Source organism: Rhea pennata, unplaced genomic scaffold (genome assembly GCF_028389875.1).
Source record: "Rhea pennata isolate bPtePen1 unplaced genomic scaffold, bPtePen1.pri scaffold_32, whole genome shotgun sequence".
Lineage (NCBI taxonomy): Eukaryota > Metazoa > Chordata > Aves > Rheiformes > Rheidae > Rhea > Rhea pennata.
The window spans coordinates 2,437,594-2,455,684 of NW_026907679.1; the positions used below are offsets into that span (position 1 = coordinate 2,437,594).

General features: G+C 62.0%; 2 protein-coding genes across 2 annotated transcripts in view; one reads left to right on the plus strand and one right to left on the minus strand.

The window, feature by feature from the left end:
- The window catches only part of LOC134154547 (adenylate cyclase type 10-like), a 31,636-nt gene extending 24,119 nt beyond the window's left edge, over window positions 1-7,517 (minus strand). The window contains exons 1-7 of the mRNA XM_062601221.1: window positions 7,383-7,517; window positions 6,758-6,849; window positions 6,532-6,669; window positions 5,703-5,817; window positions 5,094-5,231; window positions 4,333-4,509; window positions 3,496-3,597 (exon numbers count right to left, since the gene is read on the minus strand). Of these exons, the coding sequence (XP_062457205.1) occupies window positions 3,496-3,597; window positions 4,333-4,509; window positions 5,094-5,231; window positions 5,703-5,817; window positions 6,532-6,669; window positions 6,758-6,849; window positions 7,383-7,517 (897 nt within the window). The remainder of the gene's footprint in view (window positions 1-3,495; window positions 3,598-4,332; window positions 4,510-5,093; window positions 5,232-5,702; window positions 5,818-6,531; window positions 6,670-6,757; window positions 6,850-7,382) is intronic.
- Window positions 7,518-15,940: 8,423 nt separating this feature from the next.
- Window positions 15,941-18,091, plus strand: part of LOC134154548 (adenylate cyclase type 10-like) — a 50,889-nt gene continuing 48,738 nt past the window's right edge. The window contains exon 1 of the mRNA XM_062601222.1: window positions 15,941-16,064. Within this exon, the coding sequence (XP_062457206.1) occupies window positions 15,941-16,064 (124 nt within the window). The remainder of the gene's footprint in view (window positions 16,065-18,091) is intronic.

Here is an 18,091-nt window from a genome sequence, read left to right on the forward strand (position 1 = left end):
TTTTATCCTTCCAACACATCCGGGAAACGTCCTCTCGGTCACTGATGGCAGGGCTCGGCGGCTGCTTCCCCTTTGGAGAGCGCGGTTTAATTTAATCTAGAGGGGATTTAGCGAAATGCTAAAATGCGACATTGATCTCTAGGCGAGAGGCTGCTTTTTAAGCGTGGGGGAAAGCTCGTTCTGCAACACGTGTTTGGTCTTTGGTGGAAAGCTCAAAGCAGGTGGGAACAAAAAAAAAAAAAAACGGGGGGAATAAATCATTTCTACTCACTTAAAACCAGTGCTTTTCCTAAATCCTAAGGACTGTGAGTCATGGAAACTTCCTCAAATCTTTGCTGCATTATAGTGTTTTCATATCGGATTTAAAATTGCAGTTAAACGAGGGGATTTTTTTGCATGTAAGCAGTGGGATGAAGACGAGCAGATCAGCGGAGACCTCCTCTCAGCGACCGTGAGCGTGTTGAGTGTGGTTTCATCTTGACAGCCCTTGGTGGGCATGGCTGCTGCTAGAAGAAGCTTGGAGGCAACATGAGCCAGTTCCCTCCCCCCTTCCCCCCCCCCCCAAAAAAAAGGGGGAGAAGAAAGGAAAGAAAAGACATGCATTTCCAAGACATTTGATGGGACGTTGAGATCCTTGGGCTGAAGGAGATGCTGCTCCATGGAGCTGATCCCAAAGGATGAGCTGGGGACAGCAGAGCTCCTGCGCTACCCCAGGGCTCTCCCTGCCACCAGCTGCCGGCAATGACCGTCCTCTCCAAATGCAAAGGACCGGGGAGATGTTCACCCAAGGAGACCACCGGTGGTACCACCACACCTCACCAGCTGCAGCAGAAAACAGCCCAAGGCAGCTGCAGGAAACGGAGGCAAGTAGGAGTCCATCGCCCAGGTCTCCACAAACAGGACTTGCACCAGAGGAGAGCAGAAGAGGGGAAACAGGTGTTTGCAACGGCTCTCAATCATGAACGAACGAGTCCAACCAGAGAAGACCGTATTCTCTCCATGAATCGTGCAAGATTCCCAGTCCCAAGTTGAGGTAGGATTTCCATCTTTACGTACTTCAGCCGTAACCTCCGTGAGTTCAGCAATTTGTGGAAAACGGCAGGAAGCGGCGAGGAACAGTGGAAAGGGTCGAAAATATTGGAAGACGAGGCAAAAGCAATGGAAAAATGCATAAAGAGGCAGAAAAAAGGGAAAATGATGGAACTTGGGATGAAACCCCCAAAGCAGCGGAAAACAGTGGGGATGGCTGTGATGTGCCAGCAGAGGAGCTGCACCAAGATGATCAAGGTTCTCCCTGGCTGTTGGCCTCGGGGGGCCTCCCTGCTGCTGGATGGGTTGCTGGGTCCACCGGCCAGCTCGTGGTGAGTCTGAGTGCACACCAGAGCTATGCGTCTTACTGGCTTTCATCCTTCTCAAGCTTCATTCCCTCTCCGGTCGAGCCATGCCAGACCACAGGTACACAACAGACCAGGTGGCCTCAGCCAGGAACAGGATGGTCTACAGCTAACAGTGCGGCTGGACGGCCAAGAGAGAACCCGGTGCACAGTTCCACAGCACCCAGGTGCTTCCGGTGTGAGCCTGCAGTGTGCAGGGGCCGTGGTGGGATTGCTCCTGGGGAAGCTGGACTGAACGGCTCCGTGTCCCTGAGCAGCTCCTATGGCTGGTTGACAGTGAAGGGACTGTTCTGCAGCACTGAATTCGCTGAAAGGGACTGGGTCACACATGGCCCCAGCGCCAGCAGCTCTGGATTACGGGGCGCCCCAGGGAATCAAAGCTGATGGCTCCTGGCTTTTGAGGTCTTTCAAGGGAAAACAGAAGCACATAGTCATGGGGAAGAGGGAGAGCAGAGGAAAGAAGCAATTCCCAGGGACGGCGCAGGGTGGGCAGTGGTGATAGAAAGAGAGCTGCACGGCAAACCCCAGCCCGGCCCTTGCACAGCAGATGCAAGGCCTGAGGACAGCGGGTGTCTGTAGAGGCTACAGAGCTTCTCCCTCTTGCCCTTGTGTTTCCTGGTCCAGCAGAGCAACTGCCCTCTTCCCCCTTGCCTTTCTCTCTCTCCAAAAAAAATTACACACACATGGGCTGAAGAAACAGGACTTTATCTTTGAGGAAAGCAGAGCAAGGGGAGGAAGTGGTAGAACACTAATGGGACAGGATGCGCTTAGAGTTGTCGAGCTGTCCTGTGCAGCGGGAGACACCAGCCATGGCCCAGACCTTCCAGCACACTTGCGTGCCTGCGGCGTCCCGCCCCACAGCATTGGCACAGCTGTGGCCGTGCTGCTCAAACAGAGTCACCTCCTGACAGAAGGGTGACACCTCTGCCATGCTCTCTGGAGCCAGTGACCCAGTGCTCCAAAGCTGAACCTTGGTGGCGACCGCTCCCGGGCAGTTCTCAGGTTCAGCACGCTCTGTGTCACCAGGCAACGGACGGAGGGTTCAGCATCAGCTTCCAGGGGCTGGAGGGCTGAGACAGAAAAGATCACAGCACATAACAGACTCCCACAGTTGCAGACATCCCTGATATCCTGCCCAAACAGGGCCCGTCCCACCCAGCCCTTCCCAGGCTGGGCAGGCAGCACCTGGGACAAAGGGATCAGCTGCAAGTTGCTGCTCAGCAATACCCCAGGTGACCCACAAATACTCACCTCCTCTCCCCACAAAGAGGCAGACCACACCTGCCTGGCTTATGGCAGGGCCAGCAACTGAAGCTCCCTTCCTGGGCTCCCTCCTCCTCCCTGCCAGGGCCTCCTGCCACAGCTGCTCTCACTCACCATTGCAGATCTGCTCCACCTTCTCCTTCCTCTGCTTCATTTGCTGCCCCACGAGCCCTAGGCAAACACCTCCTGTCAGCCCTCACCACCAAGACCCCAGCAGCACAGCTCCCACCTGGCCTTGCCAGCCTGCCCACTCATCCTCTTCCCCTTGTGCAAGGCTGGCCTCAGCGTGGTCCCCGGGGTGCAGGATGCAGGCATGCTGTGAGGCACTGCAGAACCTCCTCTCAGCCCACCTGCATGGTCAGGGATGCGACTGGGGTAGTGGCTCACCAAGGAACCTCACGGCTGCCTCCCGCAAGGATGCCTCAGGCTTCTCCAAGTATGGCAGACTTGGTATTGCTCCGCTCTGCTCCTGTCCATCAGCACCTGGAGACACCGCTAGGCCGTGGGTTGGCACCGAGACTCCCTCGGGAGCCAGGTGCCGCAGCCCAGGCTTGACCCTCCTCCCATGACCGGCCTCCTCTTCCTTCCTCCTCATGACCCCTGGTGACCTAGGGATGCTGAGATCCCCCTCAAGCCTTTTGACAAGGACAGCCAAGCCACGGGCTCCTTCAGCATCCCAGAGGGGACAGCAAGGGCAGAGGGGCCTGGAGCAGAGCCCGAGGCAGCTGGGGCTCTGGGCTGCAGCAGTGGGTGAGGGGCACAGCTGTGTGCCCTGCACACTGGGCAGCGGGGCAGGCTTCGTCCGGTCAGGGCCCCGGGACTTTGGCCTTGTCCTTACCAGGTACTCCCCAATCTTCCATATCTCCCCTGTCCTGGCCAGTTGCTTGAGTTCCTCCCACTTGAGGAGCTGTGCAGCGCTGACAAGGGCTTTCTGAGCGGCCTGCAGAGCAGCAGAGACCGGCAGATGCCACCACAGCCAGGACAAGACACCCTGCCTCCCCCTCATCTCGGCCAGCCTTGGAGCATGCCCCAGCCCACAGTGGGGCTTAGGACCAGGGCTGCCCCTCCCTGCTGAAGGCAGCGGCACCTCTGCCTTGTCCTTGGCCACTCAGCAAATTGGACCTCCCGCTGGCATGCACTCAGAGGCACACTTGTCAGCAGCCCCTGCCATGGTGCTCAGGCCTCCCCCAGGTCATGTCAGCATCCCTTCCCCAAAGCACTGCTCCATACCTGGGCCGCTCTCTGGTTCTGCTCGCTCATGTGCAGGAAGAGTGGGACCAGGCTCCTCTGCACGCGCTGCTTCATCCTCTGCTTGTTCTTCCCCACCACAATCTCCATCAGGTCCTTGAAGAGCAGCATGGAGAGCTCTCGCACTGTGCTGCAGCTCTGTGAGGAAGGAAGGACAGCAGCGGAGGCCTCAGCAACGACTCCAGGAGCCAGGCATGAGAAGAAGGTTTTCCTTTGCAAGGCCACGTCTTCTGCAGGCACAACTGTTCTCCTCCCTGGCCAGGGCTCCGAGCTGGGGACAAGCCTCTGCAGAGGCAGCACAACTGTGGCAGGAGGTGCCAATACACTGGCCAGTGGGCACACGTGCAGAAGGACACACAGCATCCAGAGCCACGTCTACAGACCCACCCACACGCCAGAGAGCCCCTGGCTCTCCCACCAGCCTTACGTCATCAAAGCGTGGCAGAAGCCTCTCCGCCAGCTGCAGAGCGATGGGGTTGGAGCCCTTCTGGTCCAGGTAGATGAGGATGTTTCTCAGCAACAACAAGCTTCCTGCACGCACTTCCCTGCGGGCATCCTGCAGCCACTCCACCATGTCTGGGAGCAGGCTCTGCATTTTCCTTGCCTGTGGCAAAGACACAACTTCCTTTTGTGAAGCAAGGCCAGAGCCCCCTGGCCACGAGTGCTCTGGGGGCTGATTTCCCATCAGGGCTCAGGGGCCATGGCCAGGGCTCTGCACACAGCCACGGCTTGGGCACAGAGGCTGCAGTGCAGGGCAGAGATCTCCAAGGGGCCTCTGAGCACACTAGGGCTTCTCTAGGGAGCAAGGCTCCTGCCTCCAGGACCAGCAGCAGCCGACTTGCATTAGCCCAACCCTGTGATCTGCCTCATTGTCCCTCTCCCAGCAGGGCTCTGGCCGCAGCGTTCCCACAATGGAGGCCATCTGGAAGTGGCTTGTTGCTGCTTGGCTGGGATCTCTGCCTGGCAAAGCGGAGCTCTTCCCGAGGGCCATTGGTGCCTTTCTGCCTGTGCAGCACAGCCCAGGGGCTGCCATGAAAGACTTGGGGCACATCAAGAGGGCAGCAGGGACGTGGGAGCAGCTAGCACACCTCCTGAGGGCCAGCAAAGGCCAGGCCACTCTGTGACCCAGCACCACCTGCCAAGCCCCAGCCTGCCACCATGGCTTCACCCAGCTGCCCCCCTGCTCACCATCTCGGGCCTCTTCCTCAGGCTCAGGAGGCCTCTGAATGCCAGTCTGCGCAGCTCCAGGCCCTCAGTCAGCATGTAGCGCCAGAGCAGCGGCAACGCGGCATCGTCCGTCTCGGCAAGGTCAAGGCCGTCCAGCAGCTGAAATGCACACAGCACTGACGGAGTGGCAGAGCCACCAGCACTGCCTGCAGCGTGCAGCCCTGCGTCCCACCCACCATTCAGGCCAAGGGCACCAGCCCCTGACACGGCTCACGCCATGGGCAGGGGCCACTATGGAGACACCCGCAGGCCCTGCTCCCAGCCCTGGGCCTCTCAGCACACTGCACGCACTGCTCGCCTCCGCCCCACGGCCTCGGAGCCCTCTGCAGCCTCTTGTCCTCAGCCCTTGGAGGAGCACTTGAACCCAGAGAGCTGTCGCAAAGGAGGCCCAAAAGACAAGTGCTTGTGAGCGGTCGCCCAGCAGAAATGAGCCAAGGCCAGGGCTGCTAACAAGAGCGCGTGCATTGCCCCAGCTCCATTCACCAACGTCACCCACCAGGCACGCGCACAATGCAAGCAGAGAGCACTCAGCGGCACCTCCAGAGAGGCACCGCTTGCCATGAGGCTCACCTCCACAAAAAAAGCCATGGCGGGCCTCTGGCGAAACTGGTCCTCCTCGCTCAGCAGCCTTGACAGCTGGTGGAAGATCCAGCGACACAGGTGTCTAGGAGCTCTCCTCATGGCTCTGGCAGAAGGAAGAAGGCACTGTTGGTCCTCAGCTGAGCAGGCAAACCTGCTCTGGGCCTGCTTGGCCCCTCAACCACTTCCCCCCAGCACACTGAAGGCAGCTCAAGGCAGTGCTTGGCACGCAGCCACGGCAGCCAGAAGCATGTGCTCCTGCAGGGCCGCTCTTTCCCCACCACACCTTGCCATCAGAAAGCCAGGCTCAGTCACCATTATGTTCCTCTGGGTGGGAGACTGGAGAAACACCCTTCCTACCTGCAGGTCATGGCCTTCCCACACATGCCGTGTCCTCACCCCTTGGCATTCCTCTGCCCCGGGGGCCTTCCAGGTCCTTCTGCCCAGCTTTCACCTTTCCTGGGGCTCGGCTTTGGCTGCCACTGCAGCCAGACCCTCCCCAATCCTCTCTGTGATGGGAGCCCAGGCCCCACCGGAGGGTACTCCGGAGCTTTGGGAAGGCACCACTCCTGCGAGGGACCTTCTCGCACTACTCCTAACACCAACTACTCCCCCAACAGCTCTCAAAGCTGGGCAGTAGTGGGTCAGGGAGCTCCCATGGCCATTTTGCTGTGTGAGCCCTTGCCACAAGTGGGGAGGCTGCAGCCCCTTTCTTGGAGAGCTCGCCCCCACCCCCCCACCCACAAGGAAGGACATTGTGTGGGGCACCCCAAATCCACGGAAGAGGTGCTGGGGGACAGCAGGGCGTAAAGGGCTCTACCTGGCCAGCACGGACACTCCCTTCTGAGATGTCTCTGCACGCAGAAACAGCTCCCAGCCGCCATTCTTCTCCACAGCCAGGGCTACGTGCCGATAGCCAGCGCAGTGGAAGAGACCCTTCATGGCCTCCATGGCACATCTGCATACAGAGCAAAGCCCAGGTAACACTGGCAGCCTGGGCCTGCCTCCGACTCCAAGGCCGAGACAGGAGGAGTGGGATTGAGCACCTGACGTGGCTGGGGGCATGGGACCCATCCCGCTGGCATTCCCTCAGGAAGATGTTTGCTTCCTGGCGGGTGAACTCTGCTGTGAAGACTATCTGAAAGAGCAGCGCCAGGAAGAGCTGGGGGAAGAAGGCCTTCAACACCTGTGGGCTCCTGGATGATCACGTGCAGTGCTCTTGTTGCCTGCGGAAAACACCCAGGGACACCTCTCACTCCTGAGCGCTCCCTGCCATTCTCCCTGAACCCTCGAGCTGGGAGCCTCACGCACAGCCTCATGCCATGGACAATGCAGATGGAGGGCTTGGACTTGCTGCCTGACCAAGGCCAATGCCTGCAGGCTCTTTGGCCTCAACTCCTGTCCGTACACAAGGAGCCTTCCTGCGTGAGAGACCCTAGGGGGTGCAGGGACAAGGGGAGATGGAGATTTCCAGGCCATGGCCAGCCTGAGTGTTTGTGTGCAGAGCAGCGCTCGGCAGCCCTGTGCGCTGGCAATGGGAGGCCTGGTGCTGGGCATGTTGTATCCCCATGCAGGGGAGGTGCCTGCCTGGGGGCACACAGGCAAGGCAGAGGGGGCCCACAGAGCCAGGCGACAGCCAGGGGACCAACGAGGCCTCGTCCCGTAACACACAGCCAGGGGAAGGATGCAGCTGTTGTCCCTCTCGGAGGTGGACTGCTTGCGCAGTGGCCGTTGCTCCAGCAAGCTCAGCAGCTCCTGCAGCACGTCTTTTGCAACTGCGGGCTTATCCAGCAGCACCTTCCACATGGTTGTGGCGATGCTGCAGGCCCAGAGCGCTCTGTCAGTGGCACTTCCTCGGCCACAGTGCCAGAGCCTGGGCATGCCCTGGAGCTCCCTGGACGTCCAGCAACCCTGACCCTGCCCACCCCCTCCTCACTGGGAGCCCTAAAGGGGGCCTGCCCATGCAGGCTGGACAGGACCAGGCTGAAGTGCCTTGTGGGGAAGGCAGGGAGCATGGCCGCTGCCTGCTGAAAGCAGGCTCTATTGCTCAGCTCTGCCTTCTGCAGAGCTACCTGATGCATGGGGACTGGGCAGTGGTGGCACAGACAGAGGACCCTGCCCCGCAGGCGTGTCCTGGGAGTCTCCTTGGGTCTGGCCCCCTTTGCGCCCTTCTCCCCATCTGCAATGAGCCCTCGAGCCTGACGGGCCCCATACCTGTTGCAGAGCGGGGAGCAGTAGAGCAGGCTCACGGTCACCTCGTCAGGGTTCGAGCAGCACAGCTGTCAAAGGATGTTGTTCAGGGTGACCCGGGCCGACAGCTCCCTGATGTACCTAAGGCTCCTGTAGAGGCACCTCATGATCCGTGGCACCTGGAAGACCCATGGGTGAGAGTGGGGCTGCTACCAGAGAGCAGCCATTACCCCACTTCCCACTGACATCCCCTTCCTTCTCCATGGCTCCCAGTGCTCCTTGCTGCCTTCCAAGGCTCTTGGGTGTCCCAGACCCCTGGCTCTGGCGAGGTAAGACCACGTCCCAGAGGGCTCCTGCCCCCCACACACCACCTGCAGCCTGCTTACATCTTCCAGTGAAGAAACAGCGCCCACCACAAACATGTTCAGCATGTGGGTAGCCACCACCGTGCTGTAGTTGCTGCAGTTCCTCATGCCCTCGATGGCTGTGACAATGACGTCTATGCCCTCGGAGGGCTGAAGGTTTTTCACAAACAGCTTATGGGAGAATGGAGGTGAGGGAAGAAATGTCACGCTCTGTGCCACATTAATGGTGCTTAGCTGAGCAGTGGACGTGGCTCGGGAGAGGGGGGCGGGGTAATGCTGGCACTGTGGTCCCAGCAGAGCCAGGGGCAGCTGTTGGGTTGTGCAGCGGCACCGTGGGGCACGTGGCCACAGGGCCATCAGGGCAAGGGAGGATGGTTGCGGTCAGGGTCACAGTGCACTGGCTCTACAGGCAAGCACAGCTTGACGGTGGCCCTCAAGGCTACACCTGCTGCTGGGACTCTTGGAGTGAAGCCCCTGCCCACTCCCCACTCAGGCACAGTGGAAGTGGCACCGGGGGAGAGCTGGGCTGCTACCAGAGTGCAGCTTTACACAAGGGGCCACTGAGAGCTGCTTCCCTCTCCACCACGCGCCCTGCCCACTCTGCATGCACTGCGATACCCCCTCAGCCCAGCTCATTAGGCAGCCCTCTGCTCATCCAAGTCCCATGATGACCCCATGGCCAAGAGTCCCAGCACGGGAGGTGCTCCTCACATTCATGATGACACTGAGCTTGCTGGTCCATGACACGCAGAGCTCGTCGTCAGCTTCCCACTCCTTTGGGTTCTCCGCATGCCCTTGATTATCCTGCAACGGCTCGCTGCCTGAGCAGGAGCAGAAAAAGAGAGCAGTCAGGAGGAGTGAAGGAGCCTTGGAGGGGGCAGACTGATGGCCTCAGGGAGAAAGCAGCCTGGCAGAGGAGAAGAGCATGCCAGTAACGTCTGGGGAGCAGGATTCCCCGGGAGGCTGGGGGCCCCTTGCAGGGGACAGAAGGGGCAACTGCTTTGAAGGCTACCAAAGGCCTGGGGGGGGGGGGGTTCAATGGGACTTTGTGGTGTGAAGCACCTCAGGATCCCTAGTGCGAGCAGGGGTTGCTGAGCATTTTCCACAGCAGGGCAGTCCAGCACAGGCACTAACATCCTGCTGCCCTACTGCTCCATCAGCCCTCTTTACTGCTCCTGTGTCGCACGGAGCAGAGTGGCCGAGGCAGGCTGATGCCCTCCCTGGCCTTGCCAGGCTCTCCAGCTCCACAAGGATGCAGCCCACCACAGCTTCTCTTACATTTTCGTTGCACCACAAATCTGAAGAGGCAATGAAGAGCGTCCAAAGCCCCACGGCTGGTCTCTGCATCCTCATAGGCGCAGCAAAGGATGAGATGCCCCACCAGCTGTCCCACTATGGGGACAGAGACCCTTCCGTAGCCGCTGGGGCTCTCCTCAACTCCTCCAAAGAGGTGCCAGACCTGCGGAACGGGCGGTACAGCTAGAAGGACTGATGGCAGGCAGTCGCCACCAAAGCCCTGAAGCCAAGAGTCTGCCCAGGCATGCATGCCAGGTGAGTCAAAGCTCCGGAGGGCCCTGCAGGCCTGGCCTCCCAAAGCAGCAAGGCAGCACTGCCACACCTCGCCTCACATCGTGCTCCCTGCACACTCCTGCCCCGCACAGAGCTGGGGCACAGCTGGGGCCTCAGAAAAAAACGCCTGCAGAGAGAAGCTCATGGCAAGAGGAACAAAGAGCTTTTGCCTCAGGGCAGGGCCTTGCTGAGCGCTTTGACCTCTGGCCAGGCTTCCCTCAGAGGCACCCCGGAGCTGAAGGCTGCTCTGGTCTGCAGGCAAGGGGCAAAGGGGTGGCTGGGAGGTGCCTGCCTCCTTACCTCCAGCGAGGAATAGTTGGACAGCACATTGCTCAGCCTCCCAATCCTCCCCACGGCCCTCTCTCGCACAGCTGCTCTCTCCGAGTTGGTGAAGGGCAACAGGAGCTGGGAGGACAAAGGCTACTGGTCTGCCTGGGGAGCTGACACCTGCTCCAGCAGAAGCAGCTCTCCTCAGCCCCTGGCTGCACTGATAGTTCATGAAGGCAGGTAACCGCACACCCCTGCACAGGCACCCTTCCCACACACCCCCTCCAGAACATCGCCCTGCGTGCAGAACATTCCCTGGCGGTCTGCTTGGGGAGGTTGGGCTATGGCCTCCTGGCCTGGCAAAAGAACCAGCCTTCTCAGCTGGGCTGCCCTTGCACGATGGGCAGGTCCTAGCAGGGCCCTGCACCATTCAGAGCTGGAAAGCAAAGGACAAGGGACGGGGGGCGGGCAGGGGGATCGCAGCAGTAGCTGCCGTCTATGTGGTGCTGAGAGAAAAAGGACGCAATTCCTCCCACATCTTTGGTGCAGGAAAGGCTTTAAGGGCAGAGTTGGCCCTGGAGTGCAGCAGGCAAGGCTTTCTCATGACCTAGGAGTCGTCTCTGGAAGCAGAAGGGACTTGGGCTGCAGCCAGTGCACCCCAGGATCAGTGCACATGAGACTCCCGGTCACCTAAGGGAGGTGGGCTCCCTCCCTGCACTCTGCAGCCTCCACATGGCACTGAGATAGGAAATGGCCACCTGAGGGTATCGCTTCCCCCTGAGCTGAGGAACAGTCCCTGTGAAGCCCACTCTTTGCAAATGCCACACCTGCAAGATATTCTGCAGCTCCAGGAGGCTGGAAGTGGCAGAATTGAGCACCAGCACCTCCAGCATGTTATCCATGCTGTCCAGGGTCTGCAAGGAGCACAGAGGGTTGTGACACTCTTTCACCCCTCCCTGGCACACACCAGCCTCTGGGCTTTGCCCGTGGCCACACCCAGAGGAAGGGGTAGAAGGGAGGAGGGTGGGAAAGCAAAGCTGAGATCGGGCCCTGCCTGTGATCCTACAGTCGTCTCTCAGCACAGGCCGGGCAGGGGCAAGAGCAGAGGGGCTGACAGGCTCCCCATCGCTCGCCCAGTGCATACCTTGGAATAGAGGCAGGTGTCCAGGTTCTTCATGTCTTCTTCGGTGGGAAGCAAGAAGACACTCCTGAAGCAGGTGTGCAGGAGGATGCTCTTTTTGCCCTCCAGAACCAGCTCCACGGCACTGCAAAGAGAGAGAGGCGCTTGCTCAACACTGCCGCTGGCAGCACTGCCTTGATGCCCTGGCAAGGTGGATGTGGACCTCTGGGGCAGGAGTCGTCGGGCTGGTCCGACGCTGCCACACGCAGCCCTGCGTGTGTTGGGGGGGTGTACTCCTTCCTTCCATGACACTGCTCCTGGGACAGAGGACAGTCCTTCTTGGTAGGCCTCACGCTTCCTCAACCATCTGCCTCCCCTTCTCTGGTGAAGGCCAAGGTGCCCTGGGCAGCTGCAGGTAGCCCTGTGCCCTCCCATCTGCCCTGAGGACAAATCCGGGGCCGGGGAGAGCAGAGGCCCAGCGGGCAGAACCACCAGCCTCCCTCCACGATGGGGGGACACCTCCCAGGCAGGCACGGTGCCATCAGGACCATGCTCTGGAGAGGTCTGGGCCAAACCAGGGGCTGATGTACGTACCTCATCACCGTGAGAGCAAGCATGGCTTGCTGACGCACTGCTGTGCCCAGCTGCTCCATCAGCTCCTCCTCCAGCAGCACCTGGAGAGCACAACCGGGATGCCACACCGAAAGTGCCACCACCCAGCGCCAGCACTCCCAGCAGCACTCTGTGAGGCTAGCAGAGGCCTGAGGCCCCCATCCCTGCACTGCAGCCCACAATGACCCCCCCTCTGAGGTCTCAGCTCGCAGGGCTTCTCAAGGCCACCCGGATGCCCAGCTCTTTGCCAATGCCTATCTGCCCCAGTCCTCCCAGTGCCCAAGTCCTCTCCAAAGAGCTGCGCTTGTGCCCAGCTGCCCTTGAGCCCGTACTCACAGCTGCTGCATGGGCCCTCACCTTGATATGCTCGGCCAGGTCGTACGTGCAGCAGAAAACATCCAGGCCCCACGACAAGGCCTTGGAGCTGCTGCCTCGGCAGAGGGTGCAGATGCACTCCAGGAACTTGAGCTTCTGCACCTCTTCCTGACGCACGGGGAAGAGAGACGGAGTGAGCGTGAAGGGCAGGGGAAAGAGCAGCAGGAGCAGAGCAGCGAGGGGGCTGCAGCGGTGCGCGTGTCCCCTGGCCGGGAGCAGCTCTGCACAGCCAGCAGCCCCCCCGCAGCCTGGCAGCAGAGCTGGCGCAACCCACATGGAGACTCAGGCCCAGCCCGGCCGCACGTGGCTGCAGCTACCTTCTGTGTGCCGCTCACAAAGGCCTGGATGAACTCCAGGGCTTCCTCATCCTCTCTCGACAGGTCCGACCAGCTGCAGATGGAAAACTTGGCCCCTGCAAAAGCCAGAGAGCCAGGAGGCCTGGAGACACTGAGCACACCGAGCTCGGCCTCCGTGCCACCGCCCCGGGCACCCCAGTGCCAGCGTGCAGGCAGACGGGAGTCCTGCGCAGAGCAGGACGCGCTCCCCGGCCCCGGCCCGGCCCAGCCCCGCGCGGCCCCTCACTCACTGCTCCACAGGCTCCGTGACGCCTGGGCCCTGCAGAACTCGGAGGACGCCTGGGGAGAGCTGCTGCCCTGGGGAGTCCCGTCCCGCTCCTGGGGTGCCTGGGGACTGCGCGGGCGACCGCCCTCCTTCTCCCAGGCCGCCCGGGGGTGGCTGGGGGGTCTCTCCTCCATCCTGCGGGGCAGAGCAGAGGCCAGAGGGGGAGAGTTTTTAAGGCAGAGCCGGGCAGGTCCCCGCAGGGGTGGTGGCGGCGCTGCGGCGTCCCCTCGCCCGCCTTGGCCCTGGCGCCAGCTCTCCTGCCCCACAGCCCCTTCCGCAAGGCTCTGCCCCACCACGGCCGAGGGCCCCCGTGGCCCCGCCACGCTGCCCAGCCCCAGCCCAGCCCCGTGGCTCCCACCCGGCACAGGAGGTGGGAAGGCCTCGGGAAACACCTCGGCTCCGCGGGGCTGCCGGGGCGGCAGGGAAAGTCGCGGCTGCGCTCGGCGGCTCCTGCCCGAGCCCCGCGCACTCCTGCCCTCTCCCAGCACCGTCCTCCCGGACACTGCGCGGCCGCGGCGGGTCACCAGGCAGGTCCCAGCAGCCCCGCGCGTGGCGGCGCTGAGGTCACCTCTGCTGCCCGCAGCGGCTCCACGAGCAGCAGCCGCCGCCACTGCAGCCCCAGGGCTCGAGCGCGGCTGCCCCGTGGATGACAGAGCTGCCGGAGGCAACGGGAGGCAGCTCCAGGGGCAGCGCGGGGCTGCGCACGGCCACCTCCCTCCCGCTTCAGCCCCGACGGACCAGGCGCTGCAGCCACTCACCTACCGCGCACCAACCGCTAACCCCAAGCCCTGCTCCTGAACCAGCCCCGGCCCCGACTCCAACCCCTCAGCCCAAACCCCACCGCTGAGCCAAGACACACACCTCTCACCCCTTTCCCTGGTGCTCACCTCACCCTCACCCTCAGCCCCAGCATCACCACGCCAACCTTCCCCCAGCCCTCACCTCCAGCCATCACCCAGTCCCCCAAAAAGCTCGCCAGCGCTCACCACAAGCACCAGCACCCCGAAGCACCGCAGCAGAACCTCCCCCCAACCCTCCCCCCGGCCCCACCCAGTACAGCCACCCCCCCGTCCCCGGCTCTACCCGCAACACCAACCCCCAAGCAGAAACCCCAAGGAGCGGCCTCGACCCTAACTGCTAACACAACCCCCTTCCCCGCGAGCCCCACCCGCGCACTCACCACCCAACCTGCCACCCCTCGGCCCACGCGCGCGCTGGGCTCCCGCCGACCCCGCGAGGCAGCGGCAGCGCAGGGACTGGGAGGGGCTGGAGCAGCCGCGCTTGGCAGGGACCTGGGGAGCTGGTCTGGTCCAGCCCCGCAGATCAAGCAGGGTCCCCTGGAGCAGGCTGCCCTGCAGCAGGAGGGGCCCGTTTGGAGTCTCTCCCGGAGCGGAGACTCCGCAGCCTCTCGGGGAACCTCTGCCCGCGTTCGGCCCCTTCACAGTGAACAAGCGATTTCCTGCGCTCCGGCGGAATTTCCTGCTCCGCCATCCTGTGCCGCTGCCTCTCCTGCTCCCTCTGTGCACTGCAGGCCGCTCCCGCGCGGCCGCGGGGCAGAGGCCCCCGCCGCCCCCCACCCGCCCACGGGCCCGGCCCGGGCGAGCCCTGGCCCAGGCGCAGGAGGCGGCGGGCAGGGGGCGCTGCGCCCCGCTGGCCCCGCGCTTGGCAGCAGGGGCAGCCCCGCCGGGGCGCGCCATTGGGCGGCCGGCATGTCACTCAGGGCAAAGCCCGCCCCCAGGCCCCATTGGCTCGCGGCCTCCCCTCGCGAGCTGATTGGCCAGACGCGGGCGGCAGCCCTGAGGGCGGGCAGGCTCGGTGCCGCCCTGAGGCCGGTGCAGCCGCCCCGCGCCCAGCCCCGCCGCTGCCGCCCTGCTCCGCCCGCGGAACCCCCGCAGCTCTCGGCCCTTCCCCGCTCGCGCCCAGCCCTCGCCCCCAGCCCCAGCCCCGCAGCCCTCGCCCGCAGCCCCACGCCTCCCCCACAGCCAGCCCCCACCAGCGCCGCTCCCCGGGAACCCCGAGCAGAGCCGCAGCCCTGCCTGGAGCCTCCCCCGACCCCAGCCCTCCACGGGGAGCTCCGACCCGGAGCCCGGGCCGCACCAGCCACGCCATCTGGATTCAAGAAGTCGTTTTCCCCACACGCTCCTGACCAGAGACAGTTTTGCTTTCTTCTGTCTCAGCCAAACTATGAAATGCAGCGTTAAACTCGGAGCAGGTGGAAGTGGTTATTTCTGGAGCCCAGGACTTCAGGCTGGCAGTCTGCTTCCATACCCCGAAACACCTTGACACAACACGAAAACGTGCCGCACAGAATCGCAGCTCTGCCAGGTCCTTCCTAGGAACATCTGCAGGAGCTGCTCAGTCCAAACAGAAACCACAGCTCTCTTCTTTGAAGAAACGCAGGCCACAAACAGCCACTCGCTCTGCACAGTGCTCCCCAAATGCAGGCAGTATTATCCCACCGGTAATCTGTTCCCCTGTGTCTGCTGGAGAGATTTTTGCCCTCTGGAGCTCTGCGGGAGATGCTGAAGGCACCAAGTTCACCAGACGTGACGTGTGCTCACGACGGGCAAGACCTGGGTGTCTCCTCTTGCAGGGACATGGGGTGTTACCTTCTCACCGGGGGCACACTGACAACTGCAACAGATACCCCAACAGCTTCTGCCTTTTGCTGTTGCCCATGGCACAACCCAGGTATTGAAGCTCGGTCACAGACCCTCTTTAAAACTGCACTTAGCAGAGGAGTGCCGCCTGCAGCAGCACGAGGTCGCGGACTGGCAGTGGGCAATCAAGTCACGCTGACCCTAAGATGGAAACTTAATCTAAATGTAACTCTGTGTAGTAATGGCAGAGTGAGATGGGTACTACAGCCACGTAAGGCAACGCTGTCGTTGCAGTGTGACCTCTGCTTTGGACCAAATCCGCACACAGGGGCCTGGGTCAGAGGCCGTTTTTTCTGTGGTTGCTGGTCAGTGCTGCCAGCACTGCAGCTGCAGTGGACATTGGTGATTGGTGTGGGACAGCAGGAGCTGTGACTGGGAGGGGTCTTTGGACAGGCAAGGGACAGAAAGGAAGGGACAGGAAAACACGGTGCCGTCGCAGAAACTGGTGTCATGCCAGAGAGCTCCCCAGGAGCTGACACCCGACAGCTGGGCCGCAGTGCTCCTCAGCTGGAGCACTCTGCTTGCAGCCCATCCTCCCAGAGCTGGGATGGTGTCTCAAAGCAATTTCCTGGCGGTGAGTGAAAGCGATAGTGTCAGAGACCTGATGCAGTGGTTTGCAGAGAAGGGCGTGCAGAAGGGGCCGGCAGGTCGACGATGACCCCGCCCCCATCTGCAGCAGTGACACCTCCCATGCTGTGACCCCTCCCACTCTGCGCTCCTCCATTGGCTCCTGTGGGGTGGGGCGGGGACTCCTGGGGCGGGACCTGGGAGAGAGGGGCGGGAGGGGGCAGCAGTGAGCATGCGCTATGCGGGGGCAGGGTGGGCAGGACAAGCGAGGGGAGGGGCCCCGAGGGTCAGGAGGGGCGGGGCAGGGCGGAGCATGCGCACTGGGGCTGAGGAGGCTGCTGAGGGGCGGGGCGGGCCGGGGCTGCCCGGACCCTGCGGGCAGGCAGGGGGCGAGAGGCGGCTGCTGCCGCGGGGCAGCGTCTCCCGCCGCGGAGCCGCCCGGAGCCTTTAGCCGCAGCGCTGGGAGCTGCTGCCCCGGCTGCGGGGCCGAGGGCTGGGCAGAGCGAGTGGCCGTGCGCACGGGGGCGGCAGCAGCTACCGTGGCCCGGCCGTGTGCCAGCAGCGGGTGGGCAAGGCCCGGCCTGGCCTGGGCCATCTCCGGCCCCCAGACCCCCTGGCTCTTGTGCCCCTTCTCCTGGCAGCCCCACGGCTCGGAGCCACCTGCGGTGACCATTTCTCAGCACCATCCCCACTGCGAGAGCAGGGCACGGGCCCAGCACTGCTGTGCGTGGGCAGAGCGTGGGTGAAGGCACTTTCGGAGCTGCCTCGCAGACCTGCTGGTCTCTCCGTGGGCTTCAGAGTCTGGGACTCTTGTCCAGCCTGGGCAGCTCCTTCTCCCTTCCCTACATCCCACAGACAGGGACCTGAAAGCAGAGACTCGGGGAAGCGCCTTGCCTTTGGTGTCGTCCCTGCCAGAGCTTCCTCCTGAGACATCCCCGGGCAGTGTCCTGGGGGCAAGCGGGAGCTCTGAGCAGCCCTGCCCCACGCAGCCCCCTGTGCATGGGGGAATGGCCCTGCCCTGCCGGGGCTGCTCCTTCGCCCAGAGCTTCCCCAGGCCCTGTTCACCCTGCTTGTAGGTATCCCCAGACATCGCCTGGAGAAGGCTGGGTTGTGCCTTGTGTCTGCTGGGACACCGATGCTGGCGAGGTGTGACTGAAGTGTCAGCTTGAAATGTGTCTCTGGCTGAAAGCTGAGCTGGAGGACGCGGGCGTTTTTTGTAATCGTGAGCTTTACCTTCTGCAATACCAGTGTGTGCTGAATGCAAATGCATTTTTAGAGGAAGGGCTCTGCATTTAACATGCACCCCCCACTGCTTTGTGTGTGACCTGAGTAGCGTATGGACAGCAGCTCTTCCGTGTGTTCTATAAAAGGGGGAGTCAAGGATATCAGTTATGTTGAAAGAAGGTTTTCTGCTCCTGACAGAAAAGGGAGATCATCCGGTAGGGTCGGTTACGGCTGGGCTTGGGAGCATAGCAGTGGAAAGGGAATGATTTTGTTGAAGAAACACCAAAGTATCCTTACTGTGTTTCCTGTCCTTTGGGAAAGGAAATGGAAAAGAAAACCCCTGCTTTCAGTGTCTGCTCCTGAAGCAGAAGTTTTCACAAGACTTCCTCTTTGTCTTATCTGATCTAAGAGTTTGGCTCTTGCCTTCTGCTTCGTTTGGGAAGTGTGCAGCTGAGAATCTTTGGAAGAGCCAGTTGCCGAGCCCTGCGTGAGCAGTAGGTTCTTTCCTACTGTGTGCGTATGAGTTGCTTTCCCATCTTGCATTTCCTCACCTGCTTAGACATTTCTACCCTAGCACTGAGCGTGTTCAAAGCAGAGGTTTGTGGAAGACCCGGGTGTCTCGTGTTTCTTGCAGGGGGTCCTTATGGCATTTCTGTGAAACCTGCAGAAGTCGTGTTTAGGCCGATGCCGAGTCCCCACAGCTGCTCCCTCCCTCTGCATGGCTCAGCCACATGCCTGGCTTCAGGGTCCGTGCGCTCCTTCAGCTCTGCTGGTGTAAGTGTCTGTGGGCCTGGTGTGAGGAGGCCACTA